Raw genomic sequence first — 25,018 nt, forward strand, 5'->3', positions numbered from 1 at the left:
TGGACTCACTCTGCTTCATTTTGTCTTGCTGCCTGTTATTAAAGATCCCTTATGTTTCCAAGGCTGCGAGTTTGTCATCATCAGCAGCAATTGCTGCTTCCTGTCTCCTGTTATTCTCACTCATCTCTGATTTACAGGAGACAAAAAATTAACCAGGGGGGAAAAAAGGTTCAGGGAGAGATAAAGGAGATGCACATAAAAAGGAGCCATTCAAGTAGGCTCCAACACCTCTTCTCAAAGAAAAAATGGATCAAAGAGGTCCATTTTTGGAGGGAACAGCTAAAAGGAATTACTGTCCGGAGCTCAGATTTTCATAACTAAATCCCTCTGTGAATCCAGCTGACAAGCATTTTGTGGAATGTTAACCCTGAAATTTAGACTTCCTCTTTGATAAGCCATTCAAACAACTCAATTCATAGTTAGACCACATGAACACTTCAGGTGTTGGATCCAGATAGAGGAAGATTGACCCTTTCCTGCAAAATAATACCAAGGGCACCCCTGAATTTTTTTGCCAGGTAAAGACTGCATGATTGGGCTCAAAGTTGCCAAACCCAAGATTGCTATGCTGGAAATTCTTGTTGCCAAAGAACAAATTATAAAGAGAAGAATAAGCTGCAGTGAGGCGCCAGTCCAGCAGAGTACTTAAGCACCTACTTAACTATGGTGAGTGACTCTGCTGGCTACAGCTTTGCTTTTGCTTGATCAGAGACCTATTTGCTTTTCTGAACATGCAAGTTTTACTATATATACAAGTGTAAAGCATAAAATATACAGTCAATGTTATGAAATGCAGCACAGATGTATACATGACAAGGAACATGGCATGTGATTAATTTCACCATATACTGGAACCAAAATGTAAAAGTTTAGAAAACAGTATTAATGTAAAGCACGCCCTCCTATTCTACAAGTACACTTCTTTTGTATCCTTTGAACAGTGAAATATGGTTTCCATTTAAATTTAATTAGTTAAAAGATAGCTTGCACTAAATTTTTGTTTGGCAAACTGGCCATTAATGCCTGTGGCAAGTAATCCCTGTTGCTATGACAAAATTTAGAAGTATGAATCTTTCAATCATTTCCAGACAAGTTTGATATTGCAAAGATTTGAGTCTATTTCCAGGCCTTATTTATGTTTTCTTAAGTTCCGAAGAACAGTTAGGCATTAAAGGATGTTACCATTCTGTGTGCCTGCCCAGACTTCGAAATATGAAAACTTGTGACATATTTGACCTTTTCCAAAGTTGTTTTATGGGTGCTAAAAAAAAAAAGGTATTTTGAGAAATCAAAATGTATTAGGGATGTCTAAAAACTTGGCAAAACTCTCAAACTTTTCGCAGCTTATTTTTGAATTGCAGGATGGGGCAATCACTTCTTCCAATGACAAGTTCCTCGTACTGCATCACAGTGTAGGTCTAAAAACTGACTGCTTCTATTTAACACCAGCCTCTAGATGTGTGGTCCCCAGATTCAGTAATAAAGCCAGCAGCTTGCACTGACTTTTTTAAAAATCAGACAACTTATTTTAATAATCTTCTGAATCTGGGTCTCAGGTGTGGCACTGACCTGTGATCACTGGGAGTTGCACTTTTGAAAAATCAGGTCCCTTTGCAGGAACTGTATTTTAGGTTCCCATTCTTAAAAACCTAGGCTCCAGTTTTTAATCCTTTTTTTCCAGCCCTTGTTATTTTTATTTCTGCCACAGGTCTGCTCAATGACCTTAGATAAATCGCTGCCTCAGATTCTCCAGTCGTGAAACGGGGACTTGTAATCTCTCCTTGCATTTGGTGCTCTACGGACAAAATGTGCTATGGAAATGTTGAGTATGATTATTTATTAGGATTGTGGTTTCACCTTGACGCCTATCAAACAGAAACAGCTTAATCTTGGAGAGGTATAATAGGTTTGTTGAAAGTGGGAGGAAAAAAGATAAGATGCCATCTTTTTTATTTACCTGTGCCAATAAACAAGACATCGTATTGCCCATCTTCAGCTTCCACTCTATCCACCGATATTTGTTTTAGGTTGTACTTGCCATCGGTTTTCACAAGTATTGGCCTTTTATGAACAGGTTTGATGGGCTGATACATCAGTGGATGGCTCCTTGCAAAATGGACAGCTTCGTCAGGATAGTCTTTGGTGGTACCATACAGACCGCCATTGACTTTGCTGGCACACTGTAAAAACATGTGATAGGTTGGTTATACACATGGATTTTTTTTAATGCTGGCATAGATGATATATGGTATAGGCCTCATTCTTAAGGATGCTGACTCTCCACAGCTCCCAGGAGGAGAGACGGCATGGACATTTGAGGGATTAGGGAATAAAGGGGGCATGAAAGAAGATGGAACTGCTGGAGGGCAAAGTCCAAGCAGTAGAGCAGTGGGTGACTAGCAATGAGAAGGAAGCAGGGGCAAAGATCTGCTAATGAGCTGAGTCTTTGCTCAAACAGAACTCTGGCTGAAGTCAACAGGAGTTTATTTAGTTCTTATTAAGGAAAAGACATTCTGGTTTGGTCCCTAATGTATATTGAGGGCCAGATTCTGCTTTTAATTACAATGAGAGCTTGACCACAGTATGTATCTATCTACATATGTGTGTACACCCATATAGCACACACATGTACATATACACACACAGGTGTGTGTATATATAAATGTGTGCATGCATGCACACATATACTTACATAAAGGAAGTTTTCCCACCAGTGTTAAGACTTCTCATAACGTATTACAGAAATAAATTAGCTCCATGTCTCTAATACATTAGCAGTAAAGCTAATCAGGTTTTTTTCCAGACATGGGACATGTCTACGCAGCAAAAGCTGAGCCCAGGCTAGCCTACATGGGCTAGCTTGAATACAGCGAACATGGGTAGCAACAGCAGAAACAATGCAGTACAGGCTTCAGACTCTGCAGGCTAGTGAGCCGAAGATATACCCAGGATTCATGCTGGGCTTTTACTGACTGTGCTGAGCTGTCTTCAATGCAATTGTTACCGAGTTAGCTGGATGCAAACTAGCTTGGGTAGGCTAGCCCATTTTCAGGCATATCCAGAGAGGTTTATTTTATGGGAAAAATGGCTTTTTTTGTAAAAAGATTTTTTTGATGAAAAATGTACATTATCAACATTTTTAGTTTTTCACCAAAAGTGTAGTGCCTCTTTTCCCCTCAAATTTTGATTGAAAATGTTATCAGAATGGTTCTTGGCTTTTTTTGATTAATCATAAGACAGTAGGAAGAAAGAAGTGTTCTACTCAGTACAGCCAGCCATGTAAAATGAGCAAAACAGCAACATTTGGTATCAATCTATAGTTTAATTTTGATTGCAAAACGTACCATAATAGGAAATTAAGCACATTTAAAAATGAATCCCACAGCACCAGCAGTAATTCTTGATCTCAAGATGCTTAGTGGTATTGCATTTAATTCTCATTTCTACCTCATAATGACAGTATTATATATCACAGGTTACCCTGAAATACCAATGTTTGCTTTGATCAGTCTACAATTTGGCAAAGCACATTGTAAGTCAGTGATTGAAGCGAATTTACTGATTGGATTAAATTTATTTATAGGACTAAACTGTGCAATTATCCATAAAAATTAATTTTTAAATATTATGTAAAAACAGGATAAGGTCCCCTGACTTAACATAGATTCTTCATTTCAAATTTGCCTTATGATCTCTAATTGAAACCGTTTATGAGCAAGCTGGAAATATTTCAGTAACATTCACTTCCTCCCAATCTCCACATGACAGTGTGGTTTTCAGAAGCATTTCAAGAAAAGCCACAGTAGCAGGCTCTCCCTATTTAAATTGGATTTTCAATCAATAAAACGAAATAAAACCCTCTTAATGTTTACTGGAAATGGTCATTTTAAACTTGCAGCCAACTATAACTGACAATAACAAGCTCCTGCACTTGTCAAAGGGGGAGCTGTTTGTTTCCACTTATGGGGGTTGGCTCCATGAATGCTCAGTGTTGACTTTGAAGTAATTGTCTAATCAGCCTAAGGATGGAGATTCACCAGCTGTTTGTAATAAAGGGAAAGGGTTTGGGGTTTATCAGACAAGCCGAACCTCTACTTTCCCTAGACTGCACAGCACATGGAGTAGCATTGCCAAGTTCCGTTGCAAAGTTCCAACTGAGAGATTTGATAAAAACGATCCTTTGCAGGCTTTTATTTTTGAATTAAAAACAATAAACTCTAGAAAGGAATTGGTAGATGCAGCTGCCTCTAAAGTTTCCCTTCAACACCATTTCTGAGGAAGCTGGTCTTGTTTTCAGAAGACCCGAATGCATCCGATGAAGTGAGCTGTAGCTCACAAAAGCTTATGCTCAAATAAATTTGTTAGTCTCTAAGGTGCCACAAGTACTTCTTTTCTTTTTTAGTAAAAATACACTAGATGTGACAAAGGGGTAGTAGCCTGATTACTCACATGACCAAAACAATACTTCCAGCAGACATTACAGACTCTAGAGTCTGCCAGAACCAGTGTAGCTCTACCAAATATGTGAGCTCTGGATTTGTGTGATTTAAAACTGCTCTTCTCCCCCAATTTATAGACTCCACCTAGTCTCATCCAAAGCCAACATAAATAGATGTTGATTCACAGAGGTGAGCAAGATTTGTCACTTTCTTTTAAAAAGAAAAGGAGTACTTGTGGCACCTTAGAGACTAACAAATTTATTAGAGCATAAGCTTTTGTGAGCTACAAAAGCTTATGCTCAAATAAATTTGTTAGTCTCTAAGGTGCCACAAGTACTCCTTTTCTTTTTATGGATACAGAATTACACGGCTGCTACTCTGTAACCTGTCACTTTCTTTTGTCACTATTGCTCTCAGAATTAACTAAACATGGAGAGGGCACTGGGATCATTGCAACCAACATCTTTCCAAGAAGTGGCACCACCAACACGGCACTCCTGAAAGTCTGGTTCCCACACCCAAACTCAGAGGGCCAGTGCCTTGTCCATGCAAAAGTCCCTTTGTTCTACTGAAGCAACACCAAACGACTCTAAAGCTGCCCTAAATCTCAGTCAAGAATGGCTGAATCTTCAGCTAGCATAAAGCTAGCATAACCAGCTGATCCAGGTCCCATAACACCCTCAAGCATAGGAAGGCAACACGATTCAGTGAACTGGGACTCAGGGTTCAGGCTCTGTCACACACATGCTTGACCTTGACCTTTCTGTCCCTCTCTTTCTGCTCCCACTCTTTGTTTATCTTCTCTATTTAAACTGTTAGCTCTTAAGGTCCAGGGACTGACCCTTACTCTCTGTTTGCATAGTTTCTAGCACAATGGAGCGATTCAGAGTCCCGAGGAAGACAGTGTCATTGACAGAAGAACTCTAATGGAATTGAAATCTGTGCCTGAGTCAATGACAGATACATGACATTGTTCCCTAACTCTATGGGAGTTCAGCAAGGCTGCATTATGTCACCATTGTTCAACATCCATATTGACTGGTTGCTGGATAAGCTTGAGGAAGCAGCCACTAGTGGCATTCACCTGAAGATCATTCTATTTTGAGATCTCAAATACACCAGTGCCATTGCCTTGTTTGCTCAGTTTGGTGAATTGCTGCAGCTGGTGTGCAATCTGGTAGAGCAAAAAGTAGCTGGAAACAGTCAAATGCATGGGCAGAGTCACTGACAGGGCTGGAGGATGCTCAAAAGCATGCACAGAACAGCAGCTGCTGCCTTGTTTCAGGGCCTTCAGCTTACTTTGCTTGCTGTGAAGCTGAGGATTTATGGAACCACAATTATACCAGTTTTATTGTATGGCAATGAAACATGGGCACTGGGGAAGGCTGAAGAACCCCAGATTGATATTTTTGATTCCCATCATCTTTGTCAGCTGCTCCATATCAAGTGGCAAGAGAAGATTAGAAATATTCAGGATATTCAAAGTCAAACCCCTCCATCAGGACTGATTTGGTTTGGACGACTTTCTTAATAGACATATTATTGGAATGGAAGACCAACAAATTCTGAAGCATGCATACCAAGGAATGCTGCTACGTGTCCAACAATCACATGGTTGCCAAAAGCTTGGGTGGTGCGATAAGATTGTCAGTGATTGACATAACTGAATATACCACTAGACTACTGTAAGTACCTCACCAGAGATTGATCCAGGTGCCACTGAATTTGCAAGTTGGCAATGTCCCTTTCGTGATGATGATAGCACAATGGGGCCCTGATCTTGGTTGGGGCCTCTAGATGCTATGAAGAATAGGGGCATGATATGGGTGTCAAGTTGGAATAGCACACAGTTCCTTTACCCGTCTCCCCATCAACTGGGCTGAATTTGGTTCCTGTGTAACAGAGGATTTAGCACAGTGTTTTGTCCTTCTTACCAGGAATTTCCATTTAATGGCTCAATGCTAGTGACTTGCTCAGAAAAAGAAAACTCAGACATTCAGATTTGTTTAAAAAGATTTCCTAACAGAAATTAGAGACTAATGTGGAAATCCTCATTCAGTTTTACTCAGTCCTTGCTCTGGGATAAGGGGGATTTGCTTCCTGAAAAAGGAATGAATACAGATTTGCAGAACAGTTGAGAAGAATCTAATCTTTGTAAAATAATCAACCATTCTGCAATCTGTTTCTGGTGAATCCTCACTTCCTCTTATTTTGTCAGATCCAATAACTGGCATAGCAGTCTCATAGAAAGTATTACATTGGGAGATGATTACTTCAGTTTCCTTCTACCTCCTAGCTGAAAATTAGGCATTTTACTTGCCAGTCTTTTTATCCTGATTCAGCAGCAATAGCTGAAGTTTGTCCCCAGCTTGTCCCCACATCAACAAAGGAACAAAAAGCCCTGTGACATCAAGATGGTATAAATCTCATTTACACTGTTCAAATCCCAGATAATCTCTTTAGGGGAATATATTCTATTGTATTTTGGTTTGTGACTCCTACCCCAAAAGAAGCTGCAGAAGCCAACAGTCATTTTAAATGAGACCAGATGGTGAATTTGAGATTACACTGTAGGGAACGAAGCTGCATTGGTATGGACTAGATAAGCTAATTGGCCTTTCTACCTCTCATTTCTGTGATTCTGTGATAAATGGATTGCACACACAGTTTATTTTTGAATATGATTGTTTTTAGTATAAAGCTTAATACTGATTCAGATAGCAAAGCAAAAGCAATATCATGAGTAATGAACCAGCAAACTGTTTACTCCACTGGTAAACTCAGGAGAACAAACCCTTAGCCAATTAAAAGATAAAGGGGTGACATTTCACAGCAGCATGTGTGTTTTAGCTAAACATGTTACATATGTAAATGGGCCTCACACAGCCAAAAATCTGCATGAGGCTGACATTTTACAGGAAAGGCTTGTTGAGCCTAACAAAATTGCAGCTGGTAATAATACCTTGTACAGCTAATTAGTTACACAGAAGATGACTGTGGGGAAGGAGCTGTATGGGGAGAGGAAAAAATCTGGGGTCTGATTCTCTTCTCATTCACATCAGCTTTACGTGGTTCAATTCTATTGACTTCAACACAGTTACTCCTGATTTACATCAGAGGAAGTGAGAGGAGAATCAGGCCTTCTTGACCCTGGGCCTGATCCTATGAGGTGCTAACAAACTCCTGAGAGGTACTGTGCACCCTTGGCTACCATTGATATCCATGGAATGAGAATGTGCTGAGAACTTTTTTAAAAGCTCCGAAGCCCACGTGGCAAGTAAGAATAGTGGTGTTTAGATTCCATGGTGATGGGAGCCTTAGAGACATCGAAAATGAGAGACAGACTGACAGCGGGAGCCTCACAGAGGGATGCTGGTTCATGCCTGTGAAGAAGCACCATCATAGAAATTCTTCCTCTCTTTCTATGCAAGGAATGTGTAAGTGATCCCTGTCAGAAATCTGGCAATACACCAAATAAAAACTCATATGCCAGGCACAAACAACTGTGCAGATGCCAGCTCCTGTATAGTGGCAAAATATGCCATGGGAAAAAGACCAGCTCTATTATATTTGCAGAGTATGCCCCAGGGTTTCCTTTTCACTTAGGGTGCATTGGTACTAAGATCCAGTTCTGGGAAAAGTCATAACAAAGTCGAGGAAGAAGCACGTTCATGTTCTTGTTGCAACTCTGTTCTTCGCAAATTTGTAAAAAAAAAAATCATTATTTACTTTCTCCATGTTTGCAAAATTGGCAAATCATTGGAATCATTTGGCAAATGGAATGGAAAGCAGGATGTTCAGAAGAAGGTATAGGAAATGGGAGCTGGTTCAGATCAAATCTATCCATCCATCTGTAGGGTCCTGGCACCATTATACATAGACATACATATTAAGGCCAGAAGGGACCATTGTGATAGTCTGGTTTGACCTTCTGCATAACAGAGGCTATGGGATTTCACCCCAATAATTTCTGCATCAAAAATAAATTCTGGTTGAGCTACAGCATATCTTTTGAAAAGGCACCCAATCCTGATTTAAAGACTTAAATTGATGGAGAATCTACCACATCCCTAGGTAAATGGTTCCAATGATTAATTACCCTCACTGTTAAAAATCTGCACCTTATTCCTAATTTGAGGATTTACTTGTATTATTGGAATTAAGAACCATTTGATCCTTTGAGCAAAATCTGCATCAAATTGAATGAGAACTTTGAAGAAAGATTCAAAACAGTGGATTAACTCTTTTCGTTTAACATTTTATATAGCCTAGATGATTCTACTATAAGGTGGGTACATAGCTGGTTGGAAAACTATACTCAAAGTTGTTATCAGTGGTTCACAGTCAAGATGGAAGGGCATATCAAGTGGGGTCACTCAGGGATCTGACCTGCCTCTGGTTCTATTCAATATCTTCATAAATGATTTGGACAATGGCATAGAGAGTACACTTATAAAGTTTGCAGATGGTACCAAGGAGGGATTGCAAGTGGTTTGGAAAACAAGATTAGAATTCAAAATGATCTTGACAAAGTAGAGAAATGGTCTGAATTAAATAGGATGAAATTCAATAAGGACAAATGCAAAGTACACTTAGGAAGGAATAATCAATTGTACAAATACAAAATTGGAAATGACTGTCTTGGAAGGAGTATTGCAGAAAAGGATTTGAGGGTTATAGTGGATCACAAACTATATATGAGTCAACAATGTAAAACTGTTGCAAAACAAGCAGACATAATTCTGGGATGTAGTAGCAGGTGAGTTTTAAGCAAGAAACAAGAAATAATTCTTCCATTCTACTCAGAATTGAAAAGGCCTCAGCTGGAGTACTGTGTCCAGTTCTGAGCATCACGCTTCAGGAAAGATGTGGACAAATTGGAGAGAGTCCAGAGGAGAGCAACAAAAATGATTAAAGGTCTAGAAAACGTGACCTGTGAGGAAAGATTGAAACGACTGGGTTTGTTTAATCTGGAGAAGTGAAGACTGAACGGGACGTGATATTAATGGGCTAAAATTGCAGCAAGAGAGATTTAGGTTTGAAATAAGGAAAAATTTCTTAATTTTTAGGGTAGTTAAGCACTGGAACAAATTACTTGGGAGGTTGAGGAATATCCATCACTGGAGGTGGTGTCGGAGAGAAGGCTTTGGATTCTTTGACCATGGGATGGAGTTCCATGAAGGAGGAGTGCTGGGCAGAGACGGGCTCCATCTTACGAAGAGAGGGAAGAACATCTTTGCCAGCAGGCTGGCTAACCTAGTGAGGAGGGCTTTAAACTAGGTTCACCGGGGGAAGGAGACCAAAGCCCTGAGGTAAGTGGGAAAGCGGGATACCGGGAGGAAGCACAGGCAGGAATGTCTGTGAGGGGAGGGCTCCTGCCTCATACTGGGAATGAGGGGCGATCAACAGGTTATCTCAAGTGCTTATATACAAATGCACAAAGCCTTGGAAACAAGCAGGGAGAACTGGAGGTCCTGGTGATGTCAAGGAATTATGACGTGATTGGAATAACAGAGACTTGGTGGGATAACTCACATGACTGGAGTACAGTCATGGATGGTTATAAACTGTTCAGGAAGGACAGGCAGGGCAGAAAAGGTGGGGGAGTAGCACTATATGTAAGGGAGCAGTATGACTGCTCAGAGCTCCGGTACGAAACTGTGGAAAAACCTGAGTGTCTCTGGATTAAGTTTAGAAGTGTGTGCAACAAGAGTGATGTCATGGTGGGAGTCTGCTATAGACCACCGGACCAGGGGGATGAGGTGGATGAGGCTTTCTTCCGGCAACTCACGGAAGCTACTAGATCGCATGCCCTGATTCTCATGGGTGACTTTAATTTTCCTGATATCTGCTGGGAGAGCAATACAGCGGTGCATAGACAATCCAGGAAGTTTTTGGAAAGCGTAGGGGACAATTTCCTGGTGCAAGTGCTAGGGGAGCCAACTAGGGGGAGCGCTTTTCTTGACCTGCTGCTCACAAACCGGGTAGAATTAGTGGGGGAAGCAAAAGTGGATGGGAATCTGGGAGGCAGTGACCATGAGTTGGTTGAGTTCAGGATCCTGACGCAGGGAAGAAAGGTAAGCAGCAGGATACGGACCCTGGACTTCAGGAAAGCAGACTTTGACTCCCTCAGGGAACAGATGGCCAGGATCCCCTGGGGGACTAACATGAAAGGGAAGGGAGTCCAGGAGAGCTGGCTGTATTTCAAGGAATCCCTGTTGAGGTTACAGGGACAAACCATCCCGATGAGTCGAAAGAATAGTAAATATGGCAGGCGACCAGCTTGGCTTAATGGTGAAATCTTAGCGGATCTTAAACATAAAAAAGAAGCTTACAAGAAGTGGAAGGTTGGACATATGACCAGGGAAGAGTATAAAAATATTGCTTGGGCATGTAGGAAAGATATCAGGAGGGCCAAATCGCACCTGGAGCTGCAGCTAGCAAGAGATGTCAAGAGTAACAAGAAGGGTTTCTTCAGGTATGTTGGCAACAAGAAGAAAGCCAAGGAAAGTGTGGGCCCCTTACTGAATGAGGGAGGCAAGCTAGTGACAGAGGATGTGGAAAAAGCTAATGTACTCAATGCTCTTTTTGCCTCTGTTTTCACTAACAAGGTCAGCTCCCAGACTGCTGTGCTGGGCATCACAAAATGGGGAAGAGATGGCCAGCCCTCTGTAGAGATAGAGGTGGTTAGGGACTATTTAGAAAAGCTGGACGTGCACAAGTCCATGGGGCCGGACGAATTGCATCCGAGAGTGCTGAGGGAATTGGCGGCTGTGATTGCAGAGCCCTTGGCCATTATCTTTGAAAACTCGTGGCGAACGGGGGAAGTCCCGGATGACTGGAAAAAGGCTAATGTAGTGCCCATCTTTAAAAAAGGGAAGAAGGAGGATCCTGGGAACTACAGGCCGGTCAGCCTCACCTCAGTCCCTGGAAAAATCATGGAGCAGGTCCTCAAAGAATCAATCCTGGAGCACTTAGAGGAGAGGAAAGTGATCAGGAACAGTCAGCATGGATTCACCAAGGGAAGGTCATGCCTGACTAATCTAATCGCCTTTTATGATGAGATTACTGGTTCTGTGGATGAAGGGAAAGCAGTGGATGTATTGTTTCTTGACTTTAGCAAAGCTTTTGACACGGTCTCCCACAGCATTCTTGTCAGCAAGTTAAGGAAGTATGGGCTGGATGAATGCACTATAAGGTGGGTAGAAAGCTGGCTAGATTGTCGGGCTCAACGGGTAGTGATCAATGGCTCCATGTCTAGTTGGCAGCCGGTGTCAAGTGGAGTGCCCCAGGGGTCGGTCCTGGGGCCCGTTTTGTTCAATATCTTCATAAATGATCTGGAGGATGGTGTGGATTGCACTCTCAGCAAATTTGCGGATGATACTAAACTGGGAGGAGTGGTAGATACGCTGGAGGGGAGGGATAGGATACAGAAGGACCTAGACAAATTGGAAGATTGGGCCAAAAGAAATCTAATGAGGTTCAATAAGGATAAGTGCAGGGTCCTTCACTTAGGATGGAAGAATCCAATGCACCGCTACAGACTAGGGACTGAATGGCTCGGCAGCAGTTCTGCGGAAAAGGACCTAGGGGTGACAGTGGACGAGAAGCTGGATATGAGTCAGCAGTGTGCCCTTGTTGCCAAGAAGGCCAATGGCATTTTGGGATGTATAAGTAGGGGCATAGCGAGCAGATCGAGGGACGTGATCGTTCCCCTCTATTCGACACTGGTGAGGCCTCATCTGGAGTACTGTGTCCAGTTTTGGGCCCCACACTACAAGAAGGATGTGGATAAATTGGAAAGAGTACAGCGAAGGGCAACAAAAATGATTAGGGGTCTAGAGCACATGACTTACGAGGAGAGGCTGAGGGAGCTGGGATTGTTTAGTCTGCAGAAGAGAAGAATGAGGGGGGATTTGATAGCTGCTTTCAACTACCTGAAAGGGGGTTTCAAAGAGGATGGCTCTAGACTGTTCTCAATGGTAGCAGATGACAGAACGAGGAGTAATGGTCTCAAGTTGCAATGGGGGAGGTTTAGATTGGATATTAGGAAAAACTTTTTCACTAAGAGGGTGGTGAAACACTGGAATGCGTTACCTAGGGAGGTGGTAGAATCTCCTTCCTTAGAGGTTTTTAAGGTCAGGCTTGACAAAGCCCTGGCTAGGATGATTTAACTGGGACTTGGTCCTGCTTTGAGCAGGGGGTTGGACTAGATGACCTTCTGGGGTCCCTTCCAACCCTGATATTCTATGATTCTATGATTCTATGATTCTATGATTTTTAAGAGCAGGTTAGACAAACAGTTCTCAGGGATTGTCTAGATAATACTTAGTCCTGCCTCAGTGCAGGAGACTGGACTAGATGACCTATGAAGGTCACTTTCAGTCCTATGTTTCTATGATTTTTTTGCTCTTAACATTTTCCACTTCCATTGCATATCCTGGTTCTGGCAGGGACCAGAAAAGAGAATACCTTGAGAAAGCATGGTTTTATGCTATTCCCAGAATACTAAAACCAGAAATCATTGGAGATATTGCAAAAAAGTCAGTTACCACTTCAATTTATTTTTTGCCCCCCCAAACCACCAAAACATTCAATCTTTGTAGACAGAGTCATGAGGTGATAACTAGGGTCTAATCCAAAGCCCCCGATCCCCTAGGGATCTAACTCTCATTGTTTTACTTTGGGTAAAATATATTGTTGATAGCCGTAATAATTTACTGCTAGAGTCATTCCATCCATTTTCAATAGCATCATATTGATATCAAATACTCATCACAATTTTGGACATTATGATATTTGTCCATCATGACCTGTTTATTTTATTTTCTTCCCAACTTGAATTAGACTGACATCACAACAGAAAATAGGGTTTGTCGTGTACCTACCGAGCCAGGCCTGGGGTAAGGTACTTTTCCTTCATATAGAGACCAATGGTATTCAGGTCCTTCTTTATGAGCGTATGGTCCATTGAAGGCTGCTCGGATGCTAGCTATATGATAGACACATATAGCATATCCTCTAAAAATATTGCTATAAAATAAAAATCAAAGATGTTAAAGCAAAGATTGTAGCTGTAGTGTACAGTTTAGTGGTTGAATTAATCAAACTAATAGAACTTATTACATAAATGTCATACCCTGTGAATGCATTAATAATGAGTACTCATGAAATCTAGATTCAGCAAGGAATTTTAAAAATGTCTATGTTTAAACATGTGATTGGTCCCATTGAGTTTAATGGGACTGATTACTTTATCTCAGGTACTAACATGGCCTCCATCGTTACCATAGTATCTGAATGCTTCACAATTTTTAATGTATTTAATCTCCCAACACCTCTTTGAGGTAGAGAAGTGCTATCATCTCTATTTTACAGATGCAAAATTAAGTCAGAGATAAGTGACTTGCTCAAAGTCACACAAGAAGTCTATGGAAGAACAGGGAACTGAACCTCAGTCTCCCACTTTCTAGACGAGGCTCCCTAAGATCTAGACCATCCTTATACTCATAGCCTTTCTCTATTTATTTGTATAATTTCTTGCTGAGTCAGGACCTATGGGAATGATACAACACAACCTAAAGTCAATCTGAGTCCTTCTATTGACTTCAGTGAACAATAGATTAGGCCATGGGTTGGCAACCTTTGGCATGCAGCCCATCAGGGTAATCTGCTGGCAGGCCGCGAGACATCTTGTTTAAATTGACCGTCTGCAGTAACGGCCCCCTGGAGCTCCCATTGGCTGGGAACAGTGAACTGTGGCCACTGGGAGCTGCAGGGAGGAGGAGCATGCCTGCAGATGGTCAATGTAAACAAAATGTCTCGTGGCCCGCCAGTGGACTACCCTGATGGGCCGCATGCTGAAGGTTGCCAGCCCCTCGATTAGGCTCTAAGTGAAGCTATGTATTTTCACTTTAAATACTAAATTCACTACCCTAAGAAACAGGGCTGGCCTACAACGTTTTGCCACCTGAGGCAGGGAGCTCAAATGATGCCCTCATGCCCCCTCGCTTGGGCCAAAACTTTGAAACTCTGGGTCCTAGTGGTGCCCCCCACACACAGTCTGACACCTGAGGCGGCTGCCTCAGTTCACCTCATGGTAAGGCCAGCCCTGCTCAGAAATTACATTATTGAGGGTGAGGGGAAAGGGCATGTAAGCATAGGAATTAAATTGATCAGTTATACAATATGTATCAGCTATATGATATTTATTACATAACTGACATCTTCCTTAATTATAGACTGGTCAAATATGCCTCTATTACTATCATCTTTCCGAGCTAGTTACCTTGTCGTGTTAAAGAGACCAAATATCACTGGATTTTTGTTATCTCGAGTTTGTAGCAAAAACACATCCTCTGTAAAAATGAAAACATAATGTTATTTATAGCTCATCTACTTTTCCCAGTCCCAAAGGAGATAGAGTTGACTGCTTGTTAACAGTGTAAGGTTATTTCTTGATATACACTACTTAATTTAACACAGCTTTTAAAAACATGATATAAATAAATACAAGTGTAATGGAAGTTAGCCTGTTCTGTAAATACACTTTATATATTATAATATATATTGAAATATAAAAAACATGTATTGGAAATATATATATATATATATAGATATATATTAGTAGTCAAATATTAGAAGTCACTTTCTGTTAATGATATATATATATTATATATCTAACAGGTAGTGACTACTAATATTTGGATTACAACAAATTATAAATTAATGATACATGTCCTCTATTGAGGGTAAAAAGGGATTAGCAGGGAAGTTCAGATTCTGTACAGTGGTGTAACTTTATTTCTGTCCAAGATATTTACCTAATTCATCGAAATGTGTATCGATTCCATTCATTCCTGGCACAGAGCAGATCAGTCTGGTTTTGAGGAAAGTGCTCCATTTATTCACCAACATTCGCTGTCCTCCCATATCATTCTGTGTGGAGAGAGAAACAAGTAATAAATGTAATTGAGAGGAATGCATCTAGATGAACAATACTCAATGTTGAATTGCGCTCTCATAGTGCCTTTCAATGTCTGAAGCATACAGTTTCAAACCACATTTGTATTATTCCACTTGTGTTATTGTTTTGGAGTCAGTCTCTAGTAAAACTGTAGAGATTTATCCAATTTCTCATTAAAAGCTGTGGATTTGTAAGAATTTTTAATTAAATACTAGGGCTGCAATTAGTTTTACCTGTCCAGCTGTTGTAAACCCTTCTCATTTATTTCTACAGTCTGTTAACTCAATAGTCCAAACATTTTAGCTGACTGTATATTTTTGTATGAACTGAGCGCTGGATCAATAGACTTGAAGACAGAAGCCCCAAATCTGTCTCTGGAACAGGTTCAGACAGGGCTAATTAATGGCAACCTTCCACACAGTGTCCTGCAAATATGTCCCAAGACTGATATCGGAGTGCCTCCAGAAATTTCTCGTCAATCCCAGTTGAACTATCTTCACTGAGGCTGCTGGCCCTAGTGCCTCACCTGCCAGACACTCAGCCCTCACCTTCCAACCTGGCCCACCGAGGTGCAGTGTCATTTTTCAAGCCTGAGAGGGGACACGGTCTTCTGAAAGCAGGGTGATACCAAGCATTGATGATGTTGAGAATCTGTTTTTCAGTTTGATAACATCCCTATTTAGGATGTTTCATATACGTGACTCTTTTAACTAGGTGCTGCATAAGAAACTTTAACAAGCCGTTTGCTGGAGGCTAAGTGTAACATCCTGTGTCTCCTGCTAATAAAGTAGTTTTGCATATTGTTCCATTTGTATACTGCTCTCTGTACATCCATCAGTCTTCCTTTAGTTATGAAGAATGAATGTGGCTGCCTTCAAAGGCAGATTAGACACTGGTCTATTCCTGGCTCTGCTACTGACTTGGTGTGTGATCTTGGCAAATCATTTCACCTCTTTTCCTCATTTTCCTCATCTGTGAAATGGGGATTATGCTGTTTACTAGCTCACAGCGGTATTGCAAGGATTAATTAGTCCATATTTAAAAGGCGTTCTCCACATGAAAGACTGGATCTATTGTGATCTGGCTCGTTTTCGCTATTCATGCGAAGAAGCTAGAAACTGGCTGCAAATGAGCAGCAGAATATTCCAATCCAAGGAGAGCTCCCTGCTGGAAACCCTGTGAATACAGAGGGCACGTTAGGGGCAGGAAGGTATGTGCTGGGAGCATGTGGCTGAGCTCCCATATATGTAGGGACCATAAAGAACGGTGTTACCTAGAATGGCCTGGCAGCATTTGTAAGTGGCTTTGGGGCTGGAGCCAACCCCTTATTCAGGCAGTTATTCGTCCTCCACCCCTTGTTCCGAGGAGAACTCTGATGCAGGAGAGAATCTGGCGGGGAAATGCTGTGTGAACATTGAGTGCTAAGTATCATCATTATTATTACCAAACTGTGTCACTTAACTGCAAAGAAACTAGAGATGGACTTAAACCACAAAACGTGGATCAATGTCTGGATTTTTAACCTCCTCACTCAAGAGTTCAATAGTGTTTGGATGTGGAGATTCAGCTTCCAGCCCAAATGTGGGTTAGGATTTTGAACTTCACAAAACTGGAGGATGGTTAGATGTTGGATTTTTGTTCAGACCCATCTGATGTCCTTCCTCCTCCCCAAATACTAACTGATAGTACATTTGAAGGTAGAGGAATGTATAAAAAAGTGAACACACAGTAAGTTGTTCTACTAGAGGATCAGGACAAAAGAATCTCACCGCACACACTCGTCCAACTCTGGCATAAATGGCATGAGCGCCTGTTTCTGTCTCTAACGCTTTTTCAGTAAAGAAGAAATAGACTTTGTTATCATCCCGGTCTTCATTGTCAGGAATCATGTATGAGCCAACAAACTTTGGTTCTTTAAAAAGGAAGAAAAAGAAAAAGAGTTAGCTCAAGTTTATTAAAACATCATAAATATTTTAAAAATCAATTAACCATTTTAATAGAGAACAGGAAAATATAATGAAGGAAGCTGAGATTTGCCAGGGAAAGATCTACCATTTTGGGAGAGAAAATAGAGTAGAAACCTATTCTATTTGGGTGGATATCTATAGAACATGTGGAAAACATTAGCTTCAAAAATATTTTTATAGCTCCAATTCGCATATCAATACTCTTTTGTATATGTTCAAGGAAAAGATCTCTTTCCCGCCCTGTTCTCTGGGGCTTTTACATTTTAGTTTAAATTAGGCTGAAACTTGGCACTGAGTTTATGTAGCAATCTCTGGCTACATACAAAACAAGCCCAGGAATACCAACTTTGGCTTCAGACAAAGTGCCTTTTACCCAGTGAGATAAAGGTCCAGCTCTGTTCAGCTAACAGAGGTGTGCTTGTAGTTAGAAGGCGCTGGGTGCACCTTTGTTAGGAAACGATAACCACGTGAAACTTTTCTGGTTTGGGTTTTCATTACCAAGCTGAAATTTGGGTTTGCCCATGTTGTGAACCTTTAACACAAACCTGGGCAGAGTTCTGAGTGATTCCTTGTCATCCTAAGTCATTCTGGGAAAGCATTTACAGTTTTCTTAAAAAGCAGGAACAGCATTCATTCCAGTAACATGACCTCTTAAGAAGCTTAGGACCTGACATGATATCATTATAAGATGCCTTTGTAAATATTTCATAAACTTCTGCTCTGATATTGAAGCTATAATGCTGTTTTAAGATGTTGCTGGCATTGAGGACTAAGTTGGGGATTTTATTCTGGTTGATTAAAATATAAATATATTAAATATATATTTTAAAATATTTCCCCTTTTCATAATCACAGTGTAAAAATAGAGGAAATTAAAAAAAAAACTATAACCATACCACCATGAAACCTAATTTTAAACAAAGAGAACATCTTTTAGAGATAGATCAATTTTGCCTATGTATTGAGTACATCTGTCTACCTTTTTAATTATCTCTGACATCATTTATATAGTACTTGCCATTGTAGTACCCAAGTCCGCAATTCAGCAAACTACTCAAGCATGTATTTACTCTCATTGGAGTCAAGAGATTGAAACACATGCTCAAAGTTAAGTACCGGTACATATTTAAGTGGTTTGGTGAAATGAAGCCTTGTATCTAGGTTGAAATCCCAACTCAGTAAGTCAATGGCAAAACTCTCATTGATTTCAGTGGAACCAGGATTCACCCCGAGCATCTGAACAAATCACCATTCTTTTGAGATGCCTCCAATCTACAATCACATTTTAGAGCCAATGAGCCAAATTCACTTGCACTGGCACAAACAGATCCAAATTGCACTTCCTTGCATCAGCCTGCCTCTTTGTTCCCCAGCTCTGAGGCCCACTGGAAAAGGCGGGCAACAGGGCTGTCATCTCTGTCTTCTCTTGGGCTTAAGGTGGAGGCTCCTTAGCTGATGCACTGAATCAGCACATCAGGGCTCCCTAAGCATGCACTCTACATAGATGACCTGCTGGTTGTGGAATCACAGTGTCCACTGTTGGCTGCAAGCCTGTGTTGGTGGACTCTTTCAACTTCTTTGGAGGATCTTGTTCTGAAAAGAGCCCTCTCTAAAATTCTGTGCTGGATCCAGTGTGAATCAGGCTCATGACACTGTAGTTCTCATTTCTGATAAACAACAGAGCTCCAAAGAGTTCCCAAACTTTATGAACTGTATTCTTTCACTTCCTGTACCTTTCAATAAACGCTCATCGTCCGGTTCAGTTCGAATATGTGGTATACGACCCATAGTACGCAAGACAGCAGCATCTCTCCCCCAGTAGTCATTGTAGAGCCCAGCAAATAGCTCACCCCCTGCAGACCAGACATATTAGTAAACAAGTTAGGGCAATACTGTACTTACTAGATACTCTGGAAGTGGTGATGAAAAAAAAACATGATAGACAACTTGTTAATATTCTCTACAACTTTAGCCAAGAGATTGAGTTAGCCACTGAATATGTGAGGTTGTGTACGAACTGAGAACATTAGGAAAAAAGCCAGCCCATGGGAATGTTTAATGGATGCTGGCCTGTGGCACAATTTTACCCCACAGCCCATAATTGCAAGACATAGGAAAGTTGTAGTTAATACTTTGGACAAGACGGTGGTGATAGAAGCCTGCTGGAAGCCAGCCCAGCTTTTGGAAGGTAGCGAGGAATTTTGCTTTCTCCACATAATGCAGGCTTCTCCTTTGTGAGAAAAACATTTTGTTAAAAACTGAAAACCTCAGGATTAAAAATACCTGATGGGTTTAAATTACAGGAGAAAAAGTTTCCATGTGTCTATGTCTTTACTGAGAGTCCAATATATTCATTAGTAAGATTAGCAAAACCAAAGGTTCCACCAGATTCACCATTCCTCATTATATAGAGCTCTTAGCCACAGAAAATAAGGAAGAGAAACTGGGTAAGCTATTTGGGGTAGGGACTTCTGTTTTGCTTCTGTGTTTGTACAGCACCTAGCACCATGGGGTCCTGGTCTGTGACTGGAACTCTGAGGTAGTATTGTGATACAAATGATAAAAAATAAGAGAACATAGCATGCTATAGATGCAACTTTTTTTATAAGGTGAAATTTACTGTCTAAAAACAAATTGTGCTCCTCAAAAGGTGCCTACACTTAATGGATCTACAGCCTGATTCATGTCTTATTGAAGTTGATGAAAAGAATCTTATTGACTTCAGGCCCATAGAAAAGAAGGACGTTGTTGCGATTATGACACTGGACTAAGATCAGGAGATCTGGGTTTAATTCCTGGTTATACTACAGTCTTCCTGTGTGACCTTTGGCATTCACTTAATCTGCCTCTGCCTCAGCACCCCATCTGTACAATGGAGACAGTCATGTTTCTTTCTCCCACCCACTGTCTGTCTTGTTAATTTAGACCAGTGGCGGGAGTCCCTATGGCCCGCCACTTCCCGCAGCTCCCATTGGCCGGGAAAGGCGAACCGCGGCCACTGGGAGCTGCGGGAGGCCGAGCCTGCGGATGGTCAACGTCAATAAAAGGTCTCACAGCCAATAATCAGATTACCCTGATAGGCCTCATGCGGCCCGTGGGCCATAGGTTGCCCACCATTGATTTAGACGGAAAGGTCTTCACAGCAGGGTCTTACTCTGTGTTGTATAGAGTTTAGAAGAATGGACCAGATTTCAGGTGGTGCCTCTAGGTATTACGTAATACACAGATAAGATATAAATAAAATAAATAATAATAATAATTAATAATAAATCTGATTCTGTGACATACTGTGACTTCACTGGGAGCTGAGGCTTCAGTATCAGAGACTAATAAAATGCTTTACCTTATTGTAATCCTATTTCTTGTTCATGGTTGTTTATACCAACTATATTTCTAAGGAAAATGACATTAATCTTTTCATTTGCATTCAGAATGTTATTTATAACACTATAAGCCAATGGAAAGATTGAGGTGGGGGACTCTGGTGGTAGGATATTTGCTGAAAGACAGCTTTGAACAGAAATGGGGCCAGATTTTTTAGGAAGAGCTCAATTCAGGTACCAAAATGAAGTGATCAGATTTTCAGAAGTGCCCAGCATGTTGAGTGCTGATCACTTTTGAAAATTTGTCTGTAAGAGACTTAATGAGAACAGCTAGGTTCTGCTCACTTTGAAGAATCCAGCCGTTCTCTAGGTGCCTACATGGAAGCTAAGCTGATTCGAAAACTTTGCCCCTTATGTTTTTAGCTCATAGATTTCTACCTAATAACTATATTAAAATGTAGCACATTTGTCTTTTTCTAAAAGAAAACATATCCAAACATAAATTTTATTTCAAAGTTTTATAAGAGGACGATATCCACCTCTTAATAACTAACTAAATAAATAAATAATAGTCATAGTAGACATAAGAGAGTCAAGTTGTTTCAGTGTGTTTTCTTGGGCAAATGTAAATCAATGAGGGATCCGCAGATGCGTCCACATGTCAGGCAGATATGGCCACATGCTTTTGCCACAGCCTGCTTCTCTTTGGCTTTTTCTGTTCAGATGTTCTCAATGGTTTTAACTTCAGACCAACAGGTCTGCCGCAATCCTGATCTACAACTAGCAGCAGCAGCTTCCCATGTGTTTGGGTCAGCATGGCCAGCTTTTAGGTGGGCTTTGAGAGTGTTCTTGTATTGTTTTCATTGGCCTCCTAGCATATGTACTCCCATTTTCAACTGTCCATAAAATATGGCTTTGGGGAGTCACATAGCATCCATATGTATGAGGTGACCAGTCCAGTGAAGTTGCAAGGATCAGGGATCCCACACTAGCCATGCAGCACTAGACTGGACTTCAGTGTTCGATATCCTGTCTGACCACTTACTGTTCCAAGTGAGATGCAGACAGCGCATATGAAAATGCTTAAGTTACATCAAGTGCCTGTTTTAGGGTGTTTTAATAATATAGCAATTATGAATCTGAGATTACATTAGCATTAGGTTTCATTAAAAAAATAGCTTGTTATGACCAGTAGATGGCAGCCTTACATTATAAAATAAAACAGCTGCCACAAACTATACAAACAGACGGAAGTAAATTATTTCCAGTTCCAAGCTAATCTGTGTGGAGATTTCAGTAACACCATATCTCGCTCCCTAATCAAAATAAACGTACTGATCAATAACATTTGCTAGTGATTATGGACTTTAATGAAAGCACAAATTTTGCTTGCACATCCCCCTATAGGTGGGGATTTTGTTTCTGTCAAGAGTTATATGAGAACTTAATGGTACCATAAGTCGAAATAATGATTCTGAAAAGTTTACAGCAGTCTGGCAGCTGGGGCTGGTTCAGAGACCTCAGCTGATTCAGAACTGAGGGAAGTTTTCCCCTGGCTTCTCTTCATGAAGAATGGATATTACCTTATAACAAAAACTGAGTCACCACCATGTAACATATCAGTAAGTGAAATTTAAAAAAAACAAACAGCACTCTAGTGGTGCTAAGACAAGAGAACTTGCCAGTGTCTGAATAATATTCAAAACATTCTTTGCAACACTGATTAATGAACTACACAACCCATATATCGCCTTTCAAAAATTCCATCTGACAAATCACAGGCTGCTTCATAGCAGTAAAACTGTGGAAATTTATAATTCAAAACATGATGCTTCTCTGCTTTGAACAAGTTGATTAGCAGGACAGTCAAAACATGGAAAATATCATCAGCTGGAAGAGGGATGTAAATAACGATTTACTGTACTTCTTTTTACATTTTATTATTTGTTTTGCAATAGCACCTACAAGTCCCATGGACCAAACCCCCATTATACTAGGCGTTAGACACACACAGAAATGATATACGGTCCCTGGCCTAAAAAGCTAACAATCTAAGTATAAGACAGTAGCTAACAGGGGAAGTACAAGGAAACAATAAGATTATGCTACGGTCAGCATGACAGGAAGTGGTCTCAGCACAAGAACTTTAACTTGATTCTGCAAACTTTTACCTTTTTGGTATTCATGGATTTTCTGTTTTCTCTCTTGTCCCACTGACTTCAATAGGCTTTGGATCAAGCCCTTAAAATCATATTATGGCACCAGAATAAATAGCCAGGTTTTCCTATTGTGACAAAGCTCTGTCCTTGCCTCCGTGGGTCCCACGTTTCCTGGCAGATTTTGCTAGCCTCAGAGGCTCACTGTGACCCTCCACGTAACCCTTCTTTCTCTAGAGACAAGGGTCACAGTCTACTGAGCCATTTTCATCATAAGCCAGCGAGGGAGGTGAGGAGAAGTTATCCTTCCTTGCACAGTCTCTGTTGTCTCCCAGTCTCGGTGATTAAACAGGGGGCAAAGGTGTGGGGGGGAGCCCAGGTCCACCCTCTACTCTGGGCTCCAGCCCAGGGACCCTAATAGTATCAGCTATGGTAGCTGACCTTTCAGAAACATGACATGTACAATTCCCTGGACTACTTCCCCCATAGCAGCCCTCACTTCCTCAAGCTCCACTTCACCCTTACCTCAGGGCCTCCTTCCTTGTGCCTGATATGGTGTGTAGTACTCAGCCTCTCCAACCGCGCAACTTCTTCCCACAGCTCCTGACATGCACAACCACCTGACTGACTGGGAGGCTTTTAACTAGTTTCAGCCAGCCCCTGATTGGCTTCAGGTGTCCCAATCAATCTAGCCTTCTCCCTGCCTTCTGGAAAGCTCTTAATTGGCCCCAGGTGTCTTAATTGACCTGGAGCAGCTACCATTTCACTTAACCTGGTACCAGGGATTTGTTTAGCCTGGAGCTAATATCTCTATCTCCTACTACTTTTCTATAGCCATCTGGTCTTGCCCCGTCACACTATGTACAAAGCACCCTCAAAAAATAGATTTAGGTACTGACCTGATGCCTCCAAGTTTGAAATTCTGGCTCAAATTTCTACTTTTTTATCCTCCTGTTGTGAAGATTCCGCTATCACAGTGCATATTAATGTAGTGCTCTCCTATCTCTATCTCAGGGTTTTATACTGCCACCCAACCCCATAGTATGTCAGCACCTTCCATGTAAAATCAATAGCAAAGTCTCTACTGAACTTAGAATCATAGATTCCAAGGCCAGAAGAGATCATAATCTAGTCTGACCTCTTGGATAACACAGGCCATAGAACTTCCCAAAATAATTCCCAAATCATATCTTTTAGAAAAACATCCAATCTTGATTTAAAAACTCTCAATGATGAAAAATCCACCATTACTTTTGGTAAATTATTCCAATAGTTAATTGCCCTCAGTGTTAAAAATTTACTCCCTATTTCCCATCTGAATTTGTCTAACTTCCAGACACTGAATCACATTATACCTCTCTCTGCTAGCCTTAAGCGCCTACTATGATATATTTGTTCCTCATGCAGCTACTTATAGACTGAGATCAAGTCACCCCTTAACCTTCGCTTTGTTACGCTAAATAGATCCTATTTAGCTCCTAGATTCTATCCCTGTAACACATGGGGCTCTTCTCTGAACCCTCTCCAATTTATCAACATCGTTCTTGAATTGTGGACATCAGAACTGGACATAGCAGTGATCGCACCAGTGCCAAATATGGAAGTAAAATAATCTCTCTAGTCCTACTCAAGATTCCCCTGTTTATGTATCCTAAGATCCACATTAGCCCCTTTGGCCACAGCATTGCACTGGGAGCTCATGTGCAGCTGATTATCCACCATGACCCCCACATCTTTTTCATCCGATGAATGCATCCGATGAAGTGAGCTGTAGCTCATGAAAGCTTATGCTCTAATAAATTTGTTAGTCTCTAAGGTGCCACAAGTACTCCTTTTCTTTTTGCGAATACAGACTAACACGGCTGCTACTCTGAAACACATCTTTTTCAGAGTCACTGCATCCCAGGATAGAGTCCCCCATCCTGTAAGTATGGCCTACATTCTTTGTTCCTACATGTATCCATTTACATTTAGCTGTATTAAAACACTTCTTGTTTTCTTGCACCCAGCTTACCAAGTGACCCAGATCTCTCAATACCAGTGACTTGTCCTCTTCATTACTTACCATTCCCCCAATTTTTATGTCATCTGCAAACTTTATCAGTGATGATTTTATTTTTTCTTCTAGGTCATAGATATAAATGTAAAATAGCATAGGGCCAAGAAC

At 41.0% G+C, this 25,018-nt stretch overlaps 1 protein-coding gene across 1 annotated transcript in view; it reads right to left on the reverse strand.

The window, feature by feature from the left end:
* Positions 1-25,018, reverse strand: part of SEMA3E (semaphorin 3E) — a 241,742-nt gene that overhangs the window by 22,641 nt on the left and 194,083 nt on the right. Inside the window, exons 6-11 of the mRNA XM_038409046.2 lie at positions 19,106-19,225; positions 17,175-17,317; positions 15,263-15,377; positions 14,728-14,797; positions 13,328-13,472; positions 1,958-2,180 (exon numbers count right to left, since the gene is read on the reverse strand). Coding sequence (XP_038264974.2) covers positions 1,958-2,180; positions 13,328-13,472; positions 14,728-14,797; positions 15,263-15,377; positions 17,175-17,317; positions 19,106-19,225 — 816 coding nt within the window. The remainder of the gene's footprint in view (positions 1-1,957; positions 2,181-13,327; positions 13,473-14,727; positions 14,798-15,262; positions 15,378-17,174; positions 17,318-19,105; positions 19,226-25,018) is intronic.

The sequence above is a fragment of the Dermochelys coriacea genome, chromosome 1 (assembly GCF_009764565.3).
Source record: "Dermochelys coriacea isolate rDerCor1 chromosome 1, rDerCor1.pri.v4, whole genome shotgun sequence".
NCBI lineage: Eukaryota > Metazoa > Chordata > Testudines > Dermochelyidae > Dermochelys > Dermochelys coriacea.